The 17,545-nt window shown below is 39.6% G+C and overlaps 1 protein-coding gene across 1 annotated transcript in view; it reads right to left on the bottom strand.

Moving 5' to 3' along the window:
- The window catches only part of LOC117459981 (gamma-aminobutyric acid receptor subunit pi), a 62,085-nt gene extending 46,617 nt beyond the window's left edge, over positions 1 to 15,468 (bottom strand). Inside the window, exons 1-2 of the mRNA XM_034101167.2 lie at positions 15,359 to 15,468; positions 7,120 to 7,187 (exon numbers count right to left, since the gene is read on the bottom strand). Of these exons, the coding sequence (XP_033957058.2) occupies positions 7,120 to 7,187; positions 15,359 to 15,455 (165 nt within the window). The 5' untranslated portion in view covers positions 15,456 to 15,468. The remainder of the gene's footprint in view (positions 1 to 7,119; positions 7,188 to 15,358) is intronic.
- Between the last annotated feature and the right edge of the window lie 2,077 nt (positions 15,469 to 17,545).

The raw sequence follows: 17,545 nt of genomic DNA, 5'->3' as shown, positions 1-17,545 counted from the left end.
TAATACATCGTAATGTAGCAGACAAACTTGGCTCAGGCAACAGAACAGAGACTGGTATATACATTTGACTAAAATTCATAGAGATTCTCAAAAAATAGTAAATAAATAATAATGACTCTGCTGAAATAACCAGTTTAGATACATGTAGCTGGTCAGGCTGTTGTAAATTGACCAGCCAGTATATATTAGGCTGGAACGGTTGGCTGGAGAGGGGTTTTGGACACTTCAGCTGGCCAGGAGGGCTGGTTTATCCATCTATCACCAACTTATGTTTAATAATAGTATTAAATATACCCTGCTGGGAGCTTACCAGGATTCCAGGTGACCAGCATACATTAAATACTGGTATGATTATTTAAACAAGAGAACATAAATATATTACAAAGATTCATTGTGTCATGTATTCTGGTATCTACAAAATAAAGACATTGTATAGTGTTCATAATAGTATTTTAATTTAATAAATAGCTAGTTAATATAATAAAATACACAGTAACAATACAATAATTATACAAATAACAACCAACCTGTAAATCAACCTACACATCAAAATAAATATATTATCTAAAACCGGTGCATTTGATTTAAAATAAAAGTAATACATAGAATTCAATATTTAAATGGTAACAAAAACCGTAACACTATGTATGATAAGAACAAGGCAACAAAGAAAGTGTTTGTTGTTTTTCCTTGTTCATGTCTATAATGTTTCCCGTTGTGTAGCGTCCAGCCTTTCCCAATCTGGCCTGCACTTCTGTCTGTTGAAGCCACTTCTTGAAGCAAACTGAAAAGAAATGTACAGATATAAGTACACTGTAAAAAGAAAACTTAATATTTACGTTAACATTTGGGCTGCTGTGGTTTCCAGAACCGTTAAAGTATGGTAAAATACATTACAAATTACAGTTGGTTGGCATAGACGTTACAGTCAACAATTGCTTATGGTGAATTACAATGGCAAAAACAAATAGAGCTAGTGTTCACGGTGCAGCTGTATTATCTGGGAAATAGAAGAATCGGATCAGGATTCGGTATTGGCAGACAATCAATATCAAATGAATCGGATCATTATTAGCATCTGATCACCTTTGTCGACTTGCAGCCTAAATACAAAGATAACTCCACTCCTCTCCTACCACTCTTACCTCTAATAAGCCTTGGTAGAACTAGTGTCCGAGTCATAGGGTCCAGAGGCCTGTACTACGAAGCCGGTTCAACCTAACCTGGATATGTTTGAGTTAGCCGGTTGGCCTAATCCAAAACATACGCGCTCTCGCTAAACGGTCCTACGACGCGGGTCATCAAGTAGATCGCTCAAGCCAGCCGTGTCCTATCTAGTTAGGTGTTCACATGAGAGGGGTGGTATCTGGAGCATTCAACCAATCACAGACATGGAGAAGCGTACTGACAGTGCAGCGTCATACTTCCTGAATGAAAAGTGCACTTTAATACTAGTCAAAAATGAAGAAGTTAAACTTTAAACATGACTTAAACACTTTATCCAGGATCAAAGCCACAGAGCTGCACCTGCAAGGTGAATACAGCTGGAACAGAACAAGTGTTTGAATGCGTGCATTAACAGGTTTATGATATCACTGCCCGTCTAACACACGATCTGACTTTCATTACATTTGTCTCGAGTGTTTCGTCAACTTAATGTGTTGCTTAAAATAATCCTTCTGCATACATTCTGTGACGCTGTGAGTGTTGCACGGCCAGACACGGCTCAGCTGACTCAGATCAGGAGATATGTGATACATTATGAAGTGATATGCCGCGGACTGTACTTAATGTACTCTGATCTGGGTACTGATGTCGTGGCAGATATTTAAGTAAGCTTTCTTAACGCTAATGTTATAATAGTCAGATTGCTCTGAAGATGGAGGTGATATTCTATTCATGTTCACGTTCACACAGTCGGTGATTTTTGCCGGCCGTCTTTCCTGCAACGGCAGTTTTTCTGTATTTCCTTTCTCCTGTAATATGACTTGATCGCTTTGAACTCTGCACACTGAGCTCTGATTGGTCAGCAGGCGGTGCTTTCACTGAGTTGAGCTCTTAGCCTGCAACATAACCTGCTCCGGGGCAGTTTAGCCGTTCAGCATAAGTTACCATGGAGATCTAGCCTGCTAAAAAGAGAACCAGCTTCGTAAGACCGGAAAGCCGGAGTTTTCCCTGAAGTTAGCCGCGAAGAGAACATCCTGCTTCGTAGTACAGGCCTCAGGACTGACTGAAGACATGTGGAACAGAGGACAGGCATGGTTCCATGTACAGGAAACTGGAACTTTGAACAGGTGTTTTCATCTTTTCTGCCTGAAGATTCACAAGTTCTTGATCAGGTGTTTGATGTGGGCTGGCATGATCCTTTCTGCAGCGATAAATAAAGAAAACAAAGACATTTTTTTTAATAATGGTAATGATGGTAACAACAATAATATTAGTATAATTATGTATAATTATGTATATAGCACTTACACAATTGCAAAGTGATTCTCACAACAAAAATAAAGAACAAAACAATATCAACAATAAAAAAAACTAATTATTACAGGAATGTTGAGACAAATAAATGTTTTTTCAGTCTTTACAATGCACTGTTGGAAATGACCTTCCAAAGGCTAAATTTAAACTCAATACCATAAATAACTGGGTACCAAAGTGCTTTACCTGATAGAACACGCTCCACACGGAGCAGCAACCATCCGGCTCGGCCTTTTGCTGCATATCATCTCCTCCCTCTATCTCTCTGGTGTTAGGTTCCAGTAGATCTCTACTATCCAATAAAACAGAAATTCCCCAAAAAATCATATTAAAAAAGTTAAAAACAATGACTGGCTGTTGGCATTGAAATGGATTAGAATCTCACCTTTTTCCTGGATGTCAGGAAGGCCATGGAGTCGTTCCCTTCAAGTCCACAACCAGTCATAGGAGTTAAAATGCAAAGCCTGAATGATGACAAGAGCGAGAGACATACATTTTACAATTATATTTTTAATTCATACCAGAGCAGTGTGTACAGGCCCTGCACGACATGCAGAGAACAGATCAAATCCCCTGACAGACTCACACACTTTGGTGATGTCCTCATCTGATAATGTTTCATTTTTTAGCAGCATAGTAACATTACTCAAAGTATATGTCAGACCCAACTCATTTACAGTATGTTTTGCATCTCCTCAACAATGGTCTGTATAGTTGAGTAGAAAAAAACCGTCCCTACAATTTCAGGTAGATTAACACACATTTGTAAGAAAAGTTTACAATGAAGCACAAAACCCCTCTTTGTATTAAGCGAGCTGCCACAGAAAGTGCAGCTTAACATGCTAACCTTTGGTGAGCTACAGTAAAGCTAACTTCATGCTCAACACAAAACCTTTAACGTGCATTACATTGACGATTTTAAACACAACTTAACTTTCTCTACTTGTAAAATAACGTTTAGTTAACTTACCCTTAAATAACTACATCACGTTTTTCAGTGGAAACACAAACTGCAGAAAACGTTAGCTGCTAACTGTTGTTAGCTAAGACAGCTAGCTCTTAAGGGAAGTAACATAGCCTCATGGCAAACGTAAGGTTGAGTTAACGTAACGTTGTAAGATAGCAAAACGAACCTTCGAGAAAGCGTTTACTCTCTCTCCTTAGCGGGCATTGTTGATTGTTCGAAACACGATCTCTCGATGTGCTGCCCCACACATCGTCGGTTTCATCGACCCCGGGTTACCTGGTCTAGCAAACGTCCGCCTCGTACGACGCACTTGTTTTGTCCATATACGCAACATTTGATCATTTTTTGGCCACAAAAACATCCCATAACCAGATGTTGAGACGGCCCCACATCCCCATACAACATATCGCTTGCCAATTATTCTTGGCGTCTTATTGCTGTGCATCCTTTGTCGTAATATTTGGCCCTTCAATGCATTCAAACGGGACTGAGCTCAGCTGTGTTCCACTCATGACGTCACCGCCCGGAAATGGCCGAAGTTGATGTTTCCGGCGCAACGAACGATTGTTACTAACTGACAACTTTTGTATGCTGTTATAGTCGTGATTTTATTAAAAATAGATCAATAATAAAAAAATCATATGGCACATTCCACAATATAAATGCAACCTCTATCATATACTAAGCCCACTAACAGGTGCTAAAAGCATTTAGTAAGCTCTTTAAATATGTATCCCTGGTGTGTCAGGGAACTCACAAAGTGTCAGAAAACAAAACCCTCTCTCTTTTCCTCCATGCCCAAATCTCGTATGACGTAATATCGGAAATGTGTATTAATTAAATAATCCTTAATGTGGTTTGAAACATGATATGGCGTTTAACCTGTTAAGCCCTGAGCCTGTTTTTCAGGTCTCAGGCTCGAAAATGACATTCCCAGAACAAATAACTATAACTTCACTTCTAAAAGGGATAAATTAATAATATTTTTTCTCAAAGCAATGATAAACCTGTGAGTTGGATGTAGAAAAGTCAGAATCAATATATCATTTATGTATTAGTATTTTGTATTCATTCAGATTGAACATATAATAGTGAAAACCACCCTTGAATGATGGGATAGTAGACTAAAAGCTTTAGGAATCCAAACTATAACATATAATAAGTACTCTATATCAAGATTGAGGCAAAACAAGTGAAATGTGATCTTTTTAGAGAGATTTAGAAAAGAAAAACCACTTTTTTTTTTTTATATCTCTGGAACCCATCGGTCGATTTTGATGATTGACATCTCTTTTTAACTAGGGATGCTCCGATCGCCAATTTTGGGGCCGATCGCCGGAAGCAGTATCGACCGATACCGATCGGATCGAGTGGTAGGGGCCTATGGGGATCTTCCATTTAAAGTGATGTTTAAAACTCAGTTAATGGGGCTCATTCACTGGTGCTTCCACAAACAACAACCAACATAATTATTACATTCAAATGAAGTACATTATTCAAGTTTACATTAACTTTGGATAATAATGCGGGAGAAATTAGCGGAAGCGCTCTCTTTTCTTGTTTTAAGCACCAAAAATGTTTCGGTCTAGAAGCAAGATGTTACGGTTGAGTGAAGGAAGCAGCACCCAAATGCAGATAACTCTGATTAACCTTTATTTCAAGGATAATGAAAATAACTTGGACAAAACAGAACACTCACCGGTGAACTCAGTCACCAACAAAAGACGAACCAACACTGAACACAGGAAGAGACAAGACTAAATACAGGGAGGGGTAATCACAGGACGAGAAACACCCGGGCAGGGGAGGAGAAACACAAGGACGACAGGTGAACACAATCAGACAATTAGACACACCAGGGAAACTAACGACAGGGAGGAAAAACACAGGGAGAGGGACCAGACAATACACAAGGAGGAAAACAAGACAGGGAGAACCGAACAGCAAAATAAAGCCAAACATACAAAACTACAAACGCAGTGGCGAGCCGTGACTTTTATACCTAGGCCCTCTGACCCCCCCTTCCCTCGAAAAAAAAGAATAGATATTACGTCTCAACGTATACTTCAGCGGAATATCAAAACAGTGGTCCGGGGTGCAAACCGCATCAATGACAGCGACCCTCTACCACACAAAACAACACCATTTATATAAACACCTATCATGACAGGGCACCCACAGCCAAGTAGCAATTACAAATGAATTAAGTCGGCACGGCGGCCCGCATTGAAAATAACTTTGCCTACCTTTGATGATCAAATCACTGAAACACAAAGTCCATCCTCCTGTCCTTTTGGATGAAGCACTTGCGGGTCATTCAGCTGATCCTTTGCCACTCCAGTTTATCATTGTAACTCAATCTTGAAAATGACTCGGTTAATAATTTCGCAACGATGTCATCACTATCACTGAAGTGAGCCATCATGAACGAACTTATGCTAATCATAAATCTATCGATCATAAATCTATCGATTAGATTTATGAATCAAAAAAAGTAGGATAGACATGTGGATATTATCCGGCTGAACACAACGTGCATTTATCTAACAGGTTCGTTTTCCACAGACCTTATTTCGAGCTATTTTCCAAAATCCTATGGAGAAATTCCATTGCTTTCTGTCGAGGGAATCCGAGCGAAGCTTACTTCCGGGTTTTAGGACGCGTCACTGCACCACTTGCATAGACCTCACAGCGGGCGGAACCTGTCATAAAGTCCGCGAAAATAAAGCCCGCCCATTTAGAGGGAAGATATGATTGGTCAATTGTAATGTCATTTGACATTACTATCTCGTTGAGTTACTATAGCTGGCCCTCTGTGAATGTAGAGAGGGACCAAGCTCTCCCGTCTTCACAGTAACTCGCAGAGACTGCATTTAACCCTTCACATTCCAACAGAAACTGAACAGGCAGATTCGAAGGATTTATTTCTTTGGAAATATTATTTTAAATACAATTAAATCAAGTTATTTTGGTCAAATTAATGAAAAATGTAACAACAACAAAATATAATATTTTAAAAAAAAAATGTTTTTTTTTTAATGTTTTCAAATATTATTTTTTAGAATATCTGACGGCTCGCCACTGTACAAACGTGACATAACATGAGAATCGTGACACAAGAACCGCATACGTCACGCTTACGTCGGAGAATCAATACATGGGCTGCACAGGTTGTCATGTCTGACTATCACAAGTAGAATCATAATGAAAAATACGCAGTGTGTATCTGCTGGGTGTTTTGGGCATGTAATAAAGCATTTGAACATTCTTCTGTGTCACATTTTCATTATTAAGTTGATGTATAACTGTATAGTATCTTAATTATTTAAAATATAAGGTGACTAAAATTGGCAACCATATTTTCTGTTTGGCAACCAAAAGCTGATGCCTGGTTGCCAGCCTGGCAACCACTTTTAAAAGTTAGCGTTGAGGCCTGTTACTCCAAAAATAGATTTCACTTACTGGCTGTTTTAAATGATTGGCACGTTTTGACACTTGCAATGATTCAAGTGAAATATTTCTAAATCCATATATGAAACTAAACTTTGGTGGGCCCTGGGGTTGAAAGGATTACGTGAGGATACAGGATATTAGGATACGTGTACAACTTAAAAACTACTGCTGCACTTCATTTCTTATGTAGTTTTGTGGTACTTAAAATATTGTCTTACCATGTTGATCTCTGAGATAGTGTCAATGCTGGCGATGTCCAGGCTCATACCCACTGTTACAGGACCATCTAGAAACACAAAATAACCAATACAAATCAGTGTCGTACATTATTTACACATTGCATAATCCCCATGATTTATATGTAAATAATATATGCTTGTGTATAGTGTATACCTAATGCATACATGTAATTGGGTTATATGAACAATATATATTGGGAGTCATAGGCTTCTATAGCTGTATTATAAATAATGGTGTTTAGAGAAAAGTTTTTGAAGGACATTATATTTCAAACACTTCAGACTCCACGTTGCTGGCACGTCAACAGCTGCAGTCTGTCAAGTGTGAACCCCCAGAGGGAATAAGTTATCCATCATTCACCATCAAAGAGGGATAACTTTATCACTCTTAAATGTTTCATCATCCTATTAGCCTTGTCTCTCTCTTATCAATCTTAATTTCCATTAACGAGAATGTGACGCTGACCGTTGAGCGGCCCAGACCAAGCAAGGAGGCAGAGGCAGAACGTCCAAAAATATAACCCGACGTGGGCATTTATTAAAAACATGGGCACAAAGTTCACAGCCTCAATCCTGCTGTTCTCCTTGTCCACATCCTGCAGCCACAAGGATCTCACACACACACCCAGCCCTCTCAACAGACAGGGCAACAGAGCCTAAATACCCACACTCCAATCATCACAACAAGACACAGGTGAGGGGGGAGGAGACAACACAGGACACCAGGTGCACACAATCATCAGCCACAGACAACATATACTGTGCAATCACGCTAATAAAGTGCCATATTACCGTAGTGACGAAGTTACCTTCGTCACAGAGACCAATGAGTCATATTGCAGATCCTGTGTGAGACTTAGTGTGTGCCTACTAAAGATGTTTGGGTGTAGAAACTACATGTATGTGCATCATAAATAAACTGTAGTCTAAATTATTCAGTCATTGTGACATCAACCAAGAGTTTATGGACATATTTGGTTTTCGGTCGCCACCATCCTGTTTCAGGAACAACAAGTGGCACGAGAAGTACATCTTTGAACAAAACAATTGTATTTTACCAAAATGTAACTGTTAAAATGCATGAACTAAAAAAACAGTGTGAAAAGTTCCAAGACAAAAACATGGACAGCACACAAACAGGACAACAGTGGTGACCCTTCAACCCAAAGGTAGCTACGCATTTAAGCATACCCACATTATCATCTATTTTACTGTAAATAATCTATGGTGAATAGCCACCATTTACCAAATTAACATCATAATGAATTGATTGAGACTAAGTGTCTCACTGAATAGTAAATCAATCAACAAATTGGGTAATCTTCTCAAGATACAATGGGACATCTGCTATGCTTGAATCAGAGTTTGCCCCCTAATATAGTATATCAGGCTTTCAAATAATATTTTCAACACTTTGAGAAGTATATTTACTTACTTTGGAGGAAAGTTCAACGTGAAGATTTGTCATGATTTGAGTTTTGTGTGTTAAGGCGAGACACCCCAGGTGAATAGGGTAATTTTTTTAACTTAAAGGAATCAGCTAGATATTTCTCCAATTGATTAATTACAATAAGGAAATTGTTTTTTGTATTACAAGTTTTCTGAAATAGCATGTTTAAATATGCAAATTACCCATTATCTCATTAAATATGCGCATATTTTAATACATTTCAGGAATCAAAATCTGAACTTTGGATAAAGCCAGGTTCAAAATTCTTGTTTCATTTTGTAGTCATATTAGTATCTAAGGCTTTTACAGAAGGGATATTGGATATCTCTTTTTATCACTCCATAAATCAGAAAATACTGTCAACAGCCCTAAAATATCAATTGGTGCCATGTTTTTAGGTATACAATAGGGATGTAACTGTATCCGTATTTGTCCCGTACCGTCACGGTTCGGCACATGCAGTCACACGGCGAATACGCCTTTGTTTACGAGTGGGAAAAAAGTCTGTCACTCAGGGCAGTATTACACTATATATATTCCGGGGGGCGGTATTGCGCCTAAAAGCCAGCCACCCGTAAATAACAAATGAAGAACAAGAACAAAACACAACAAAACAAACACAATACATGAATAAGAAAAGTTAGTAGCTATGGCGATTTCACACAACACACAGGAGCTAGAAGACCCACCTGCTTCTTTTAAATCAGGTGTGTGGGAACATTTCGTGTTCCCTGTGGACTACAACAATGATGTTGTGGATCGGACGAGGACGGTGTGTCGGCGTTGTTCGACAGCTAGTGGTAACACGTCAAACATGCTCAATCACATCCGAGTCTGTCTCAGTCCCCAGCTAGAGGGTTTTTTCGACGGCAGGTGACATAGTTACCGCCAACAGATCTGCCCTCACTACTGACAATGTAGACAAACTCATCTTTTTGAAGAAAAACTTGAAAATAGAGTAAAGCTTGGGTGCCTTTTATGTAGGCATAATGGCCTCACACACTCACAAGTTAATTACACATGTTAGACATTGCTCCTAAAGGTACAGATTGTATTTTGTTTTATATTTATCATTGTATTTATTTTATATTTTGACATCAGGAGATGTTATACAGTTCTGTATTGCCTTTTATTGATTGTGATTGAAACACTTTCTTATTATTTATTTTAATATTTTCAAGACATTCTTTTTAGTTGTACAGCTTATTTAACCTTTTAGTTTGACATCAGCCTTTATAAATAATATGGCCATCTGAGTGTGTGTGTGTTACTGTTTGTGGTTTGTTTTTAACTGTGTAATGCAGTTAATGATTCCAAATGTTAGAGTTCCTTATGTTCATACCAAAACTTGCACTACTGTTAAAAAATAAATAACAGCAAAAAAAAATTATGCATTTGGGACTTTTTTTTGCTTTTCCTTGTTGTACCGAACCCGTACCGAACCGTGACCCCCAAACCGAGGTATGAACCGAACCGTGACTTCTGTGAACCGTTACACTCCGAGTATACAATGTTGTATAATTCAGGCTATGAATGATATAGGAACAAACCCTTATGTAAAAGCCTTCATAATATTGATAGGAATATAACTGGAAGGTTTGGTGTATCTACGTGCTACTGAAGTTGACATTTTGGGTAGGAGAAAAAAACTCATTTTGAGAAAAGGACCTTTTTTTGATTGAAGTGAGGCGCTAGCTAAACCCTCCTGTTCTTTGGATGACAGCTTGTGCATCGACGCACTTCGTGAAGGTATTTCATGTTCGGGGTCATTTGTTTTTTGTATAACCTTGCAAATAACCGTGCAAGTGACAATTGTTGTTGTCTTCTCTGTGAACGTTTTTTTCGTTCGGAAAGCTAACCAGGAAGTGTTTTAGCACACCACGTGACGCATCTGAACGAATCACGTTGTCAGAAATTGACACCAGCCAATGAGATTTTGTTTCTTGGTTTAAGACCCCTTTGTACTTTCACGATTGGTTGCTGATACAAAGGAAATGACCATATTTGGATCCGATGAGGGTGGAGCTAAGTACATTGCTGAACAAAACATTTAAGGTAACCAAAATGTTACTATTAACATTCATGAACTTAAAAAAAAGAAAAGTTCCAAGGCAAAAACATGACCAATAGTTGTGACCCGTCAATCCAACGGTAGACACACCCTCAAGCATCATTTATTTAACTTTGAATAATTGTAATATGGTGAATAGCCATAACTTACTAAAATAACCTCATAATGAATTGATAATAGAGAAAATGTTTCACTGAGTAATAAACCAAGCAACAAGTATCGTCATTTTCTTGTAGACTTCTATACAAAACAACATCTGTTGGCAACCAGTGGAATTATCCCCTAAAAAAAAAAAGTGTATTAAACTTTGAAATTATAATTCAACCCTTTGGATGTAGTAAATACAACACATCAACCACTGCTGATGTACAATAAAATGTACATCAGCTGTGGTACTGCTGTGAATGGAAACAGGAGAAAACAGCTAGCTTTGCTCTTTCCAAAGCACCCCTGGAGCTCACTACATTATATTACTTACATGTAATATTAAATGTGTTTAATCCGTACAAATATCACTTTGTTCTGGGTATGGTTATGTTCCAGGAAGCACAGCTGTCTGCAGTTATATAATCTACAAACATATAGAGTGTTAATAATCTTTCTCATCCAACACTGCAAGACAAGCAAATAAGTGTGTGTGACCCAAAACGTCAAACTAATCCTTAGGGTTACAGTATGAAGAACAATGATTAATGTCTTGAGTAATGGGTCAATGGGTCAGACTGCAGTGAGCGAGGGGCTGTCTGTTGACGAGCAGTGACACCTAGCACCCAGCCTGCACCGACATGTTGGAAATATTGTATTTGCCCTGTATATGGGGTTAAAGATACAGTACCATGACAACACAAAGAATTACAGGGTGCATGACGACACTGTTGCAGCTGCTGTATATCTAGTAAAAATATGTATTGGTGCTTTTTTCCCTAAAGGGTTATAATATGAACACAAAAATTGCAATTCACACATTGTAATGCAAGTGGGTGTGTGTGTTCCCATCTCTGTGTGCCAAGCTTGCGTTTCTAAGCGCGATTATACTGAAAAGCATTTGCCCCGGTAAAGTCTGAGGTGTTATTGCAGATTACGCAGCGAGTAAACAAACCATAATCATATTGAGACGGATTCCCAGATCCCAGAACAATAATGGTAGGGAGGGATTTGCAGGGGATGACATAACATTGTTTCTCTGGAAAGCGTACACAGAGTTAGCTTCTCTATTGGAAGTAAATTAGTCGCCTACTGAAAACTTGAATCTAAATCACATTGTGCATTAGCAGATCTAATCTTGGCTAAGCTACAAACAACATTACATTTTCAGATGTATATATTAAAGTGTAGCATTCTAGTACTCTTTCACTGGCCCTATATCAGTGTTTCCTTCTGCATGAATGTCCCTATTATTGATCAAAACCAAGCAAGGCAAGGCAAGTTTATTTATATAGCACTTTTCAACACAAGGCAATTCAAAGTGCTTTACAAAAAATGAAAGACATTAAGAAAATGGCATTTAAAATCAGTCATTAAAAAGAAAAGCTAATAAAATAAACATTAAAAGAAAAAAATACATGGATAAAAGTTACAGTGCAGTCTAAGATATGAATAAAAGAAAAAATACATGGATAAAAGTTACAGTGCAGTCTAAGATATGAATAGTTCAATTAAAAGCAGCGACAAAAAGAAAAGTCTTCAGCCTGGATTTAAAAGTAGTTGCAGCGGACCTGCAGGTTTCTGGGAGTTTGTTCCAGATATTTAGAGCATACTAACTGAACGCTGCTTTACCATGTTTAGTTCTGACTCTGGGGACAGAAGGCTGACCAGTCCCTGAAGACCTGAGAGATCTGGATGGTTCATAATTTAGCAGGTCAGAAATGTATTTTGGGCCCAAACCATTCAGTGCTTTATAAACCAGCAGCAGTATTTTGAAATCTATTCTTTGACACACAGGAAGCCAGTGTAAAGACTTCAGAACAGGAGTGATGTGATCCACTTTCTTAGTGTTAGTGAGGACTCGAGCAGCGGCGTTCTGAATCAGCTGCAGCTTCCTAATAGATTTTTTAGTGAGATCTGTAAAGACACCATTACAGTAGTCGAGTCTACTGAAGATAAAAGCATGGACAAGTTTTTCCAAATCCTGCTGTGACATTAGTCTTTTAATCCTAGATATATTCTTTAGGTGATAGTAGGCTGATTTAGTAACTGTTTTAATGTGACTGTTGAAACTCAGGTCAGAGTCCATGACTACACCTAGATTTCTGGCTTTATCTGTTGTTTTGAACATTGCAGACTGAAGCTCAGCGCTAACTTTTATACGTTCTGCCTTGGCTCCAAAAACCATTACCTCAGTTTTATCTTTGTTTAATTGGAGAAAGTTCTGACACATCCAGTCATTGATTTGTTCAATGCACTTACTCAGTGTTTGAATTGGAGCATAGTCTCCTGGTGAAATTGTTACGTAAATGTGTGTGTCATCTGCATAGCTATGGTAACTTATTTTGTTGTTTTTCATTATCTGAGCCAGTGCATGTTAGATGTTAAAGAGAAGAGGCCCCAAGATGGAGCCTTGAGGAACCCACATGTCATATTTGTCAACTCAGATGTGTATTTACCTATAGAAACAAAGTTGTTTCTGTCCTTTAAGTAGGATTCAAACCAATTTAGAACTGTTTCCGAAAGTCCCACCCAGTTTTCCAGTCGGTCTAGTAATATGCTGTGGTCAACAGTGTCAAACGCAGCACTGGGATCTAATAATACTAACACGCAAGCGGCAAACTCTGGGGCAGAGCCGGGAGGCCAATACGGAAGTGCCACAAACTGCAGTTCAGCTATTGGCCGATAGGCGATGACTGCAGAAAGGACTTGGGCAGGCCGCCCAGGTATATTAACGGCCGCCCAAGTATATTAACGGCCGCCCAAGTATTTAGGTTTTTTTTAAAAAAAAATGTAATATATATATATTTTTTTATTCGTCCGTGACCACGACGCCATCTGCGATCGGTTAACTTGTGGACACTGATCCCTCACTCTACGCCTCCTGTACCCAGTCCCGGACTGGCCATCGGGAGGACCGGGGGGTTTCCCGATGGCCTGGCCTGTTAAGTGGCCTGCCTCACACAGGGTGACTGGCTGTCTACATGATGTGGCCTGCCGACATGGCCACTGTCATACAGATCATAAATCAAAGCCCTTGATTGGTCTCTGTGTGTCATTCAAGCTCAGGATAACCTCAGCTCAGTTTAGATTTAGACTTAGATTTAGAGTTCAGTATAGACTGTTTCGATAGTTAACTTTGTCTAAGTTCTCAGTGGGTCTCAAACTGTTTGGTCACCATTTATGTAAACACATATTTCCCTTTGAGGGGGTAGTGATTAGTCAAAAATGCATGAATAAAAAGAAAAAAGTTAACTAGGGGAAAAAAGGCAAGATACACTTTTAAAACTTGTTGAGAGCTAAAACTAGTCTTTGCTACTGCCTCAAAGAGAAGCAGGGAGGAGAGGAGGGAGACAGGAGAGGCTGATTCAGGAGCACAGACACACTCACAACTATAAATGAACCAAACATAAATACATAAACAAGTGTCAGTGTTTTTCATATTGGATATGGTATGTTATTGGTTATGGCCATGATTGTATGATTATTGAAATGTATACAGTTATGTTTCATATAGGGGTTCCCATAGATCTAGATCTCTTTATTTGCCCCTCAAAATGCACCAGATTGATGCATTTAACTCCAAAATAAAAAGAAGCATGCCCCGGGACCCCCCTAGAGGATTTGAGGTCCACCCCCACTTAAAATCACATTGATAGGTTCCTAAATACATTTACCATTTTTTTTAAATAGTAACCCATGTCCATATGTTTATTTGTGGGTAGTAGATTTAAACTATAGGGCTATCACTATGGGCCCTTCCTGTACCTGTTCGCTCTGAAATCGCGTGAAGGGTCTGCTAATAAGCGACCAACAGAAAGGTTAATGTCAATTTCGTTGCACGTCACCTCAACCCCTCCCCCCGCTACCACCCCCCCCCCAAATATTTCAGATCTGTGGGAAACACTGACATATACAGTTTAGTTTATTATTCAGCCTTGGGGAAGACTTTTATATCCTATGGATATGACGCCCATAATGCTAAACGGGAGCAAATGTTAAAAGGAGACCCAATTAGCCCAGTGCTGGCCGCCGGGACACCGGCTGGAGCTAGCCCCCGGCGGAGTCCAGCGCTATAACTGGAGATCAAGGAATGCAGCGAAACGCAGACTTGTTAGCTTAGCTTCTTAGCTTGAGCTAGCTCTTGAACTTCCAGCTCGGTGGCAGCAGGTCCCGCCTCGGCTCCGCCTCTTTGCCCTTATTTGGATCAGGCTGGAGCAGGCGGGAGTTCGACTCTGACGTCATTGTTGAGACGTTAGTGGCCGACTCCGCCTACTAAGGGCTTCTCGGCAACTCTGCAGAATCCTATGGGTGACGTCACGGACACTACGTCCATTTATATATAAACTCTATGATCAAAACGTACATTCAAAATGAGTTCTAACATCTCATTACATCATACATATGCAGCTAAGTTAAGTATGTCAGCGTATATTTCTCAAAGGGACGCACAGGCAAAAAATTGCAATATGAACTGTTCTTGTTCTCTGTCTACCGCACATTTCCCCTGAGTGTTCAGTCATTCACTCTCTGCGTGTCTGCAGTTTCCTTACTGTCAAAGAAGGGCCTGAGGTACTTGTTGTATCCTTTCATCAGCTTATGAATGGTGGGAGGCAGAATCTCTCCTTCGTTCATTTCTGCGTTGAGCATCGAGCTCTCTAACAACCTGAGAGAAAGACAGAGAAAGAAATAAAAAGAGGTAGGAAAAAAACCGACAAAGAATTTATATACCAAGCGGATCTCTAGAATTCATATAATCTGCAGGGGCTTGAAAAGCAAATGTTACACAACATACTGAGTTCGGGAAAAGACAGGAGATTATAATTGCAATTTAAATGTAAACCCTCCTTGTTTAATTGATTGAAATGACCACGTTTGGAATATTTTAAACTACCCATCTGCCTGTGTTTCCATTGCCTGAGGCCTTTAAAATTACATTTGCTTTCATGAGATTTGTGTTCCTCTCAGTGTTTCTCAATGATATCCTTAAAGGCACATTGAAGTGTGGGGAGATGATTATATTGCTGGCAATTGCGGCTGGGTAAAAGAACACTCATTGCACCTTCCCCAGCGGTATGTGTGTTTGTGTATACCTCAGGCTCTAACTACAGAACGCATGCTCGGTAGAGAAATCCCCGGGGCACGTGCCATGATGTAAGAGGGGCTGAGGCAAGACAGATCAGCCCATGTGCAGAAGCAGAAAACATTCATCTCCAAATGTAGGCAGCCTCTCAGAGTCCCCTCTGTCACTTGTACGCTTCAAATAAGTGACAAGAGAAAGAGTGTAAACGCAAGGTGGGATGTTTTTCATACGTAACACAGCATCATCCGTTATCCACACAGGCATTATTAGGGTGCTTATGGATTCAGATTGATATTGAGTAATTTGTGTACCTATATCGCTGTAAACAAGTTGATCGATTTGAGTCAAGTTGACTGGCAGTTTCAACACTGTTTGTTCTATAAATACAGTTGCTTAGTAATAAAAAGAAAACACATTAGTGTCACAATTGCTGGACAGGCAACATCCTCTTTCAGTTTGTAGCTATAAAACAACCCTAACCTTCTTTTATCATGAAATGATCAAGTACATTTCCTGATATATAATAATAATAATAATAAAGCACTTTTCCTACACCAACTCCAAGTGCTTTAACAACATGGCAAACATCACAAATAAAAACAGAACAATAAATCAGAGGCCTGTACTACGAAGCCGAATTTTCGCTTAGCGAGCTAACTTCAGGGAAAACTCTGGGTTTCCGGTCCTACGACACTGGTTCTCTTCTTACCGGGGTAGATCTCCATGGTAACTTATGCGGAACGGCAAACCTGCTCCGGAGCAGGTTTGGTTTCAGGATAAGAGATCAACTCAGTGAAAGCACCGCCTGCTGACCAATCAGAGCTCAGTGTGCGGAGTTTAAGGCTATCAAGTCATATTACAGGAGGAAGGAAATACAGAAAAACTGCCGTTGCAGGAAAGACGGCCGGCAAAAATCAACTGACTGTGTGAACGTGAACATTATTAGAATATCACCTCCAATCTTCAGAGCAATCTGACTATTATAACATTAGCGTTAAGAAAGCTTACTTAAATATCTGCCAAAACATAAGTAACCGGATCAAAGAAACATTACGTACAGTCCGCGGAACTGTGAGCGCAGACGTCGATGTGTCCCATTATCATTCATATCACATCATAATGTATATCTCCTTATCTGAGTCAGCTTCTTGAGCCGTATCTGGCCGTGCAACACTCGGTGTCAAATACTGTATGCAGAAGTATTATATTAAGCAACACATTAAGTTGACAAAACTCTCGAGTCAATGTAATTTAAAGTCAGATCCACTCGTGTCTTAGACGGGGCCGTGATGTCACGATCTGTCTTTATGGTGTCTTGTTTATATCTGTTTTTGGTTTTCTGTCTGCGTTGTGTTCTATTTCGTCCCTACTGACCGCCAGAGGTGGTGCTTTAGCACTGGATATGTCCATCGTGCGCATGCGCAGCTCGAGTACCAATAACAACAAAGTCACCTGTGACCCACGTGACACCGGCTATATCAGCCGGTATCGTCAGAGGATCTGTTCCTTTCATCTTCTCGCTGCGCGAGGGTACCGTGGCTACGTTTTTGTAGCCTACAGCGTTCAGGTTTGAACGTTTGATCTGAGGGATTTCTCTACAAACAGCTGGCCGCGTGCAGCTTCGCGACTGACAGTCGGAGCTACGGGTCGTTAAACG

The sequence above is a fragment of the Pseudochaenichthys georgianus genome, chromosome 15, assembly GCF_902827115.2.
Source record: "Pseudochaenichthys georgianus chromosome 15, fPseGeo1.2, whole genome shotgun sequence".
NCBI lineage: Eukaryota > Metazoa > Chordata > Actinopteri > Perciformes > Channichthyidae > Pseudochaenichthys > Pseudochaenichthys georgianus.
Note: the sequence above shows the minus strand (reverse complement) of the source record. Positions and strands in the feature narration are given on the sequence as shown.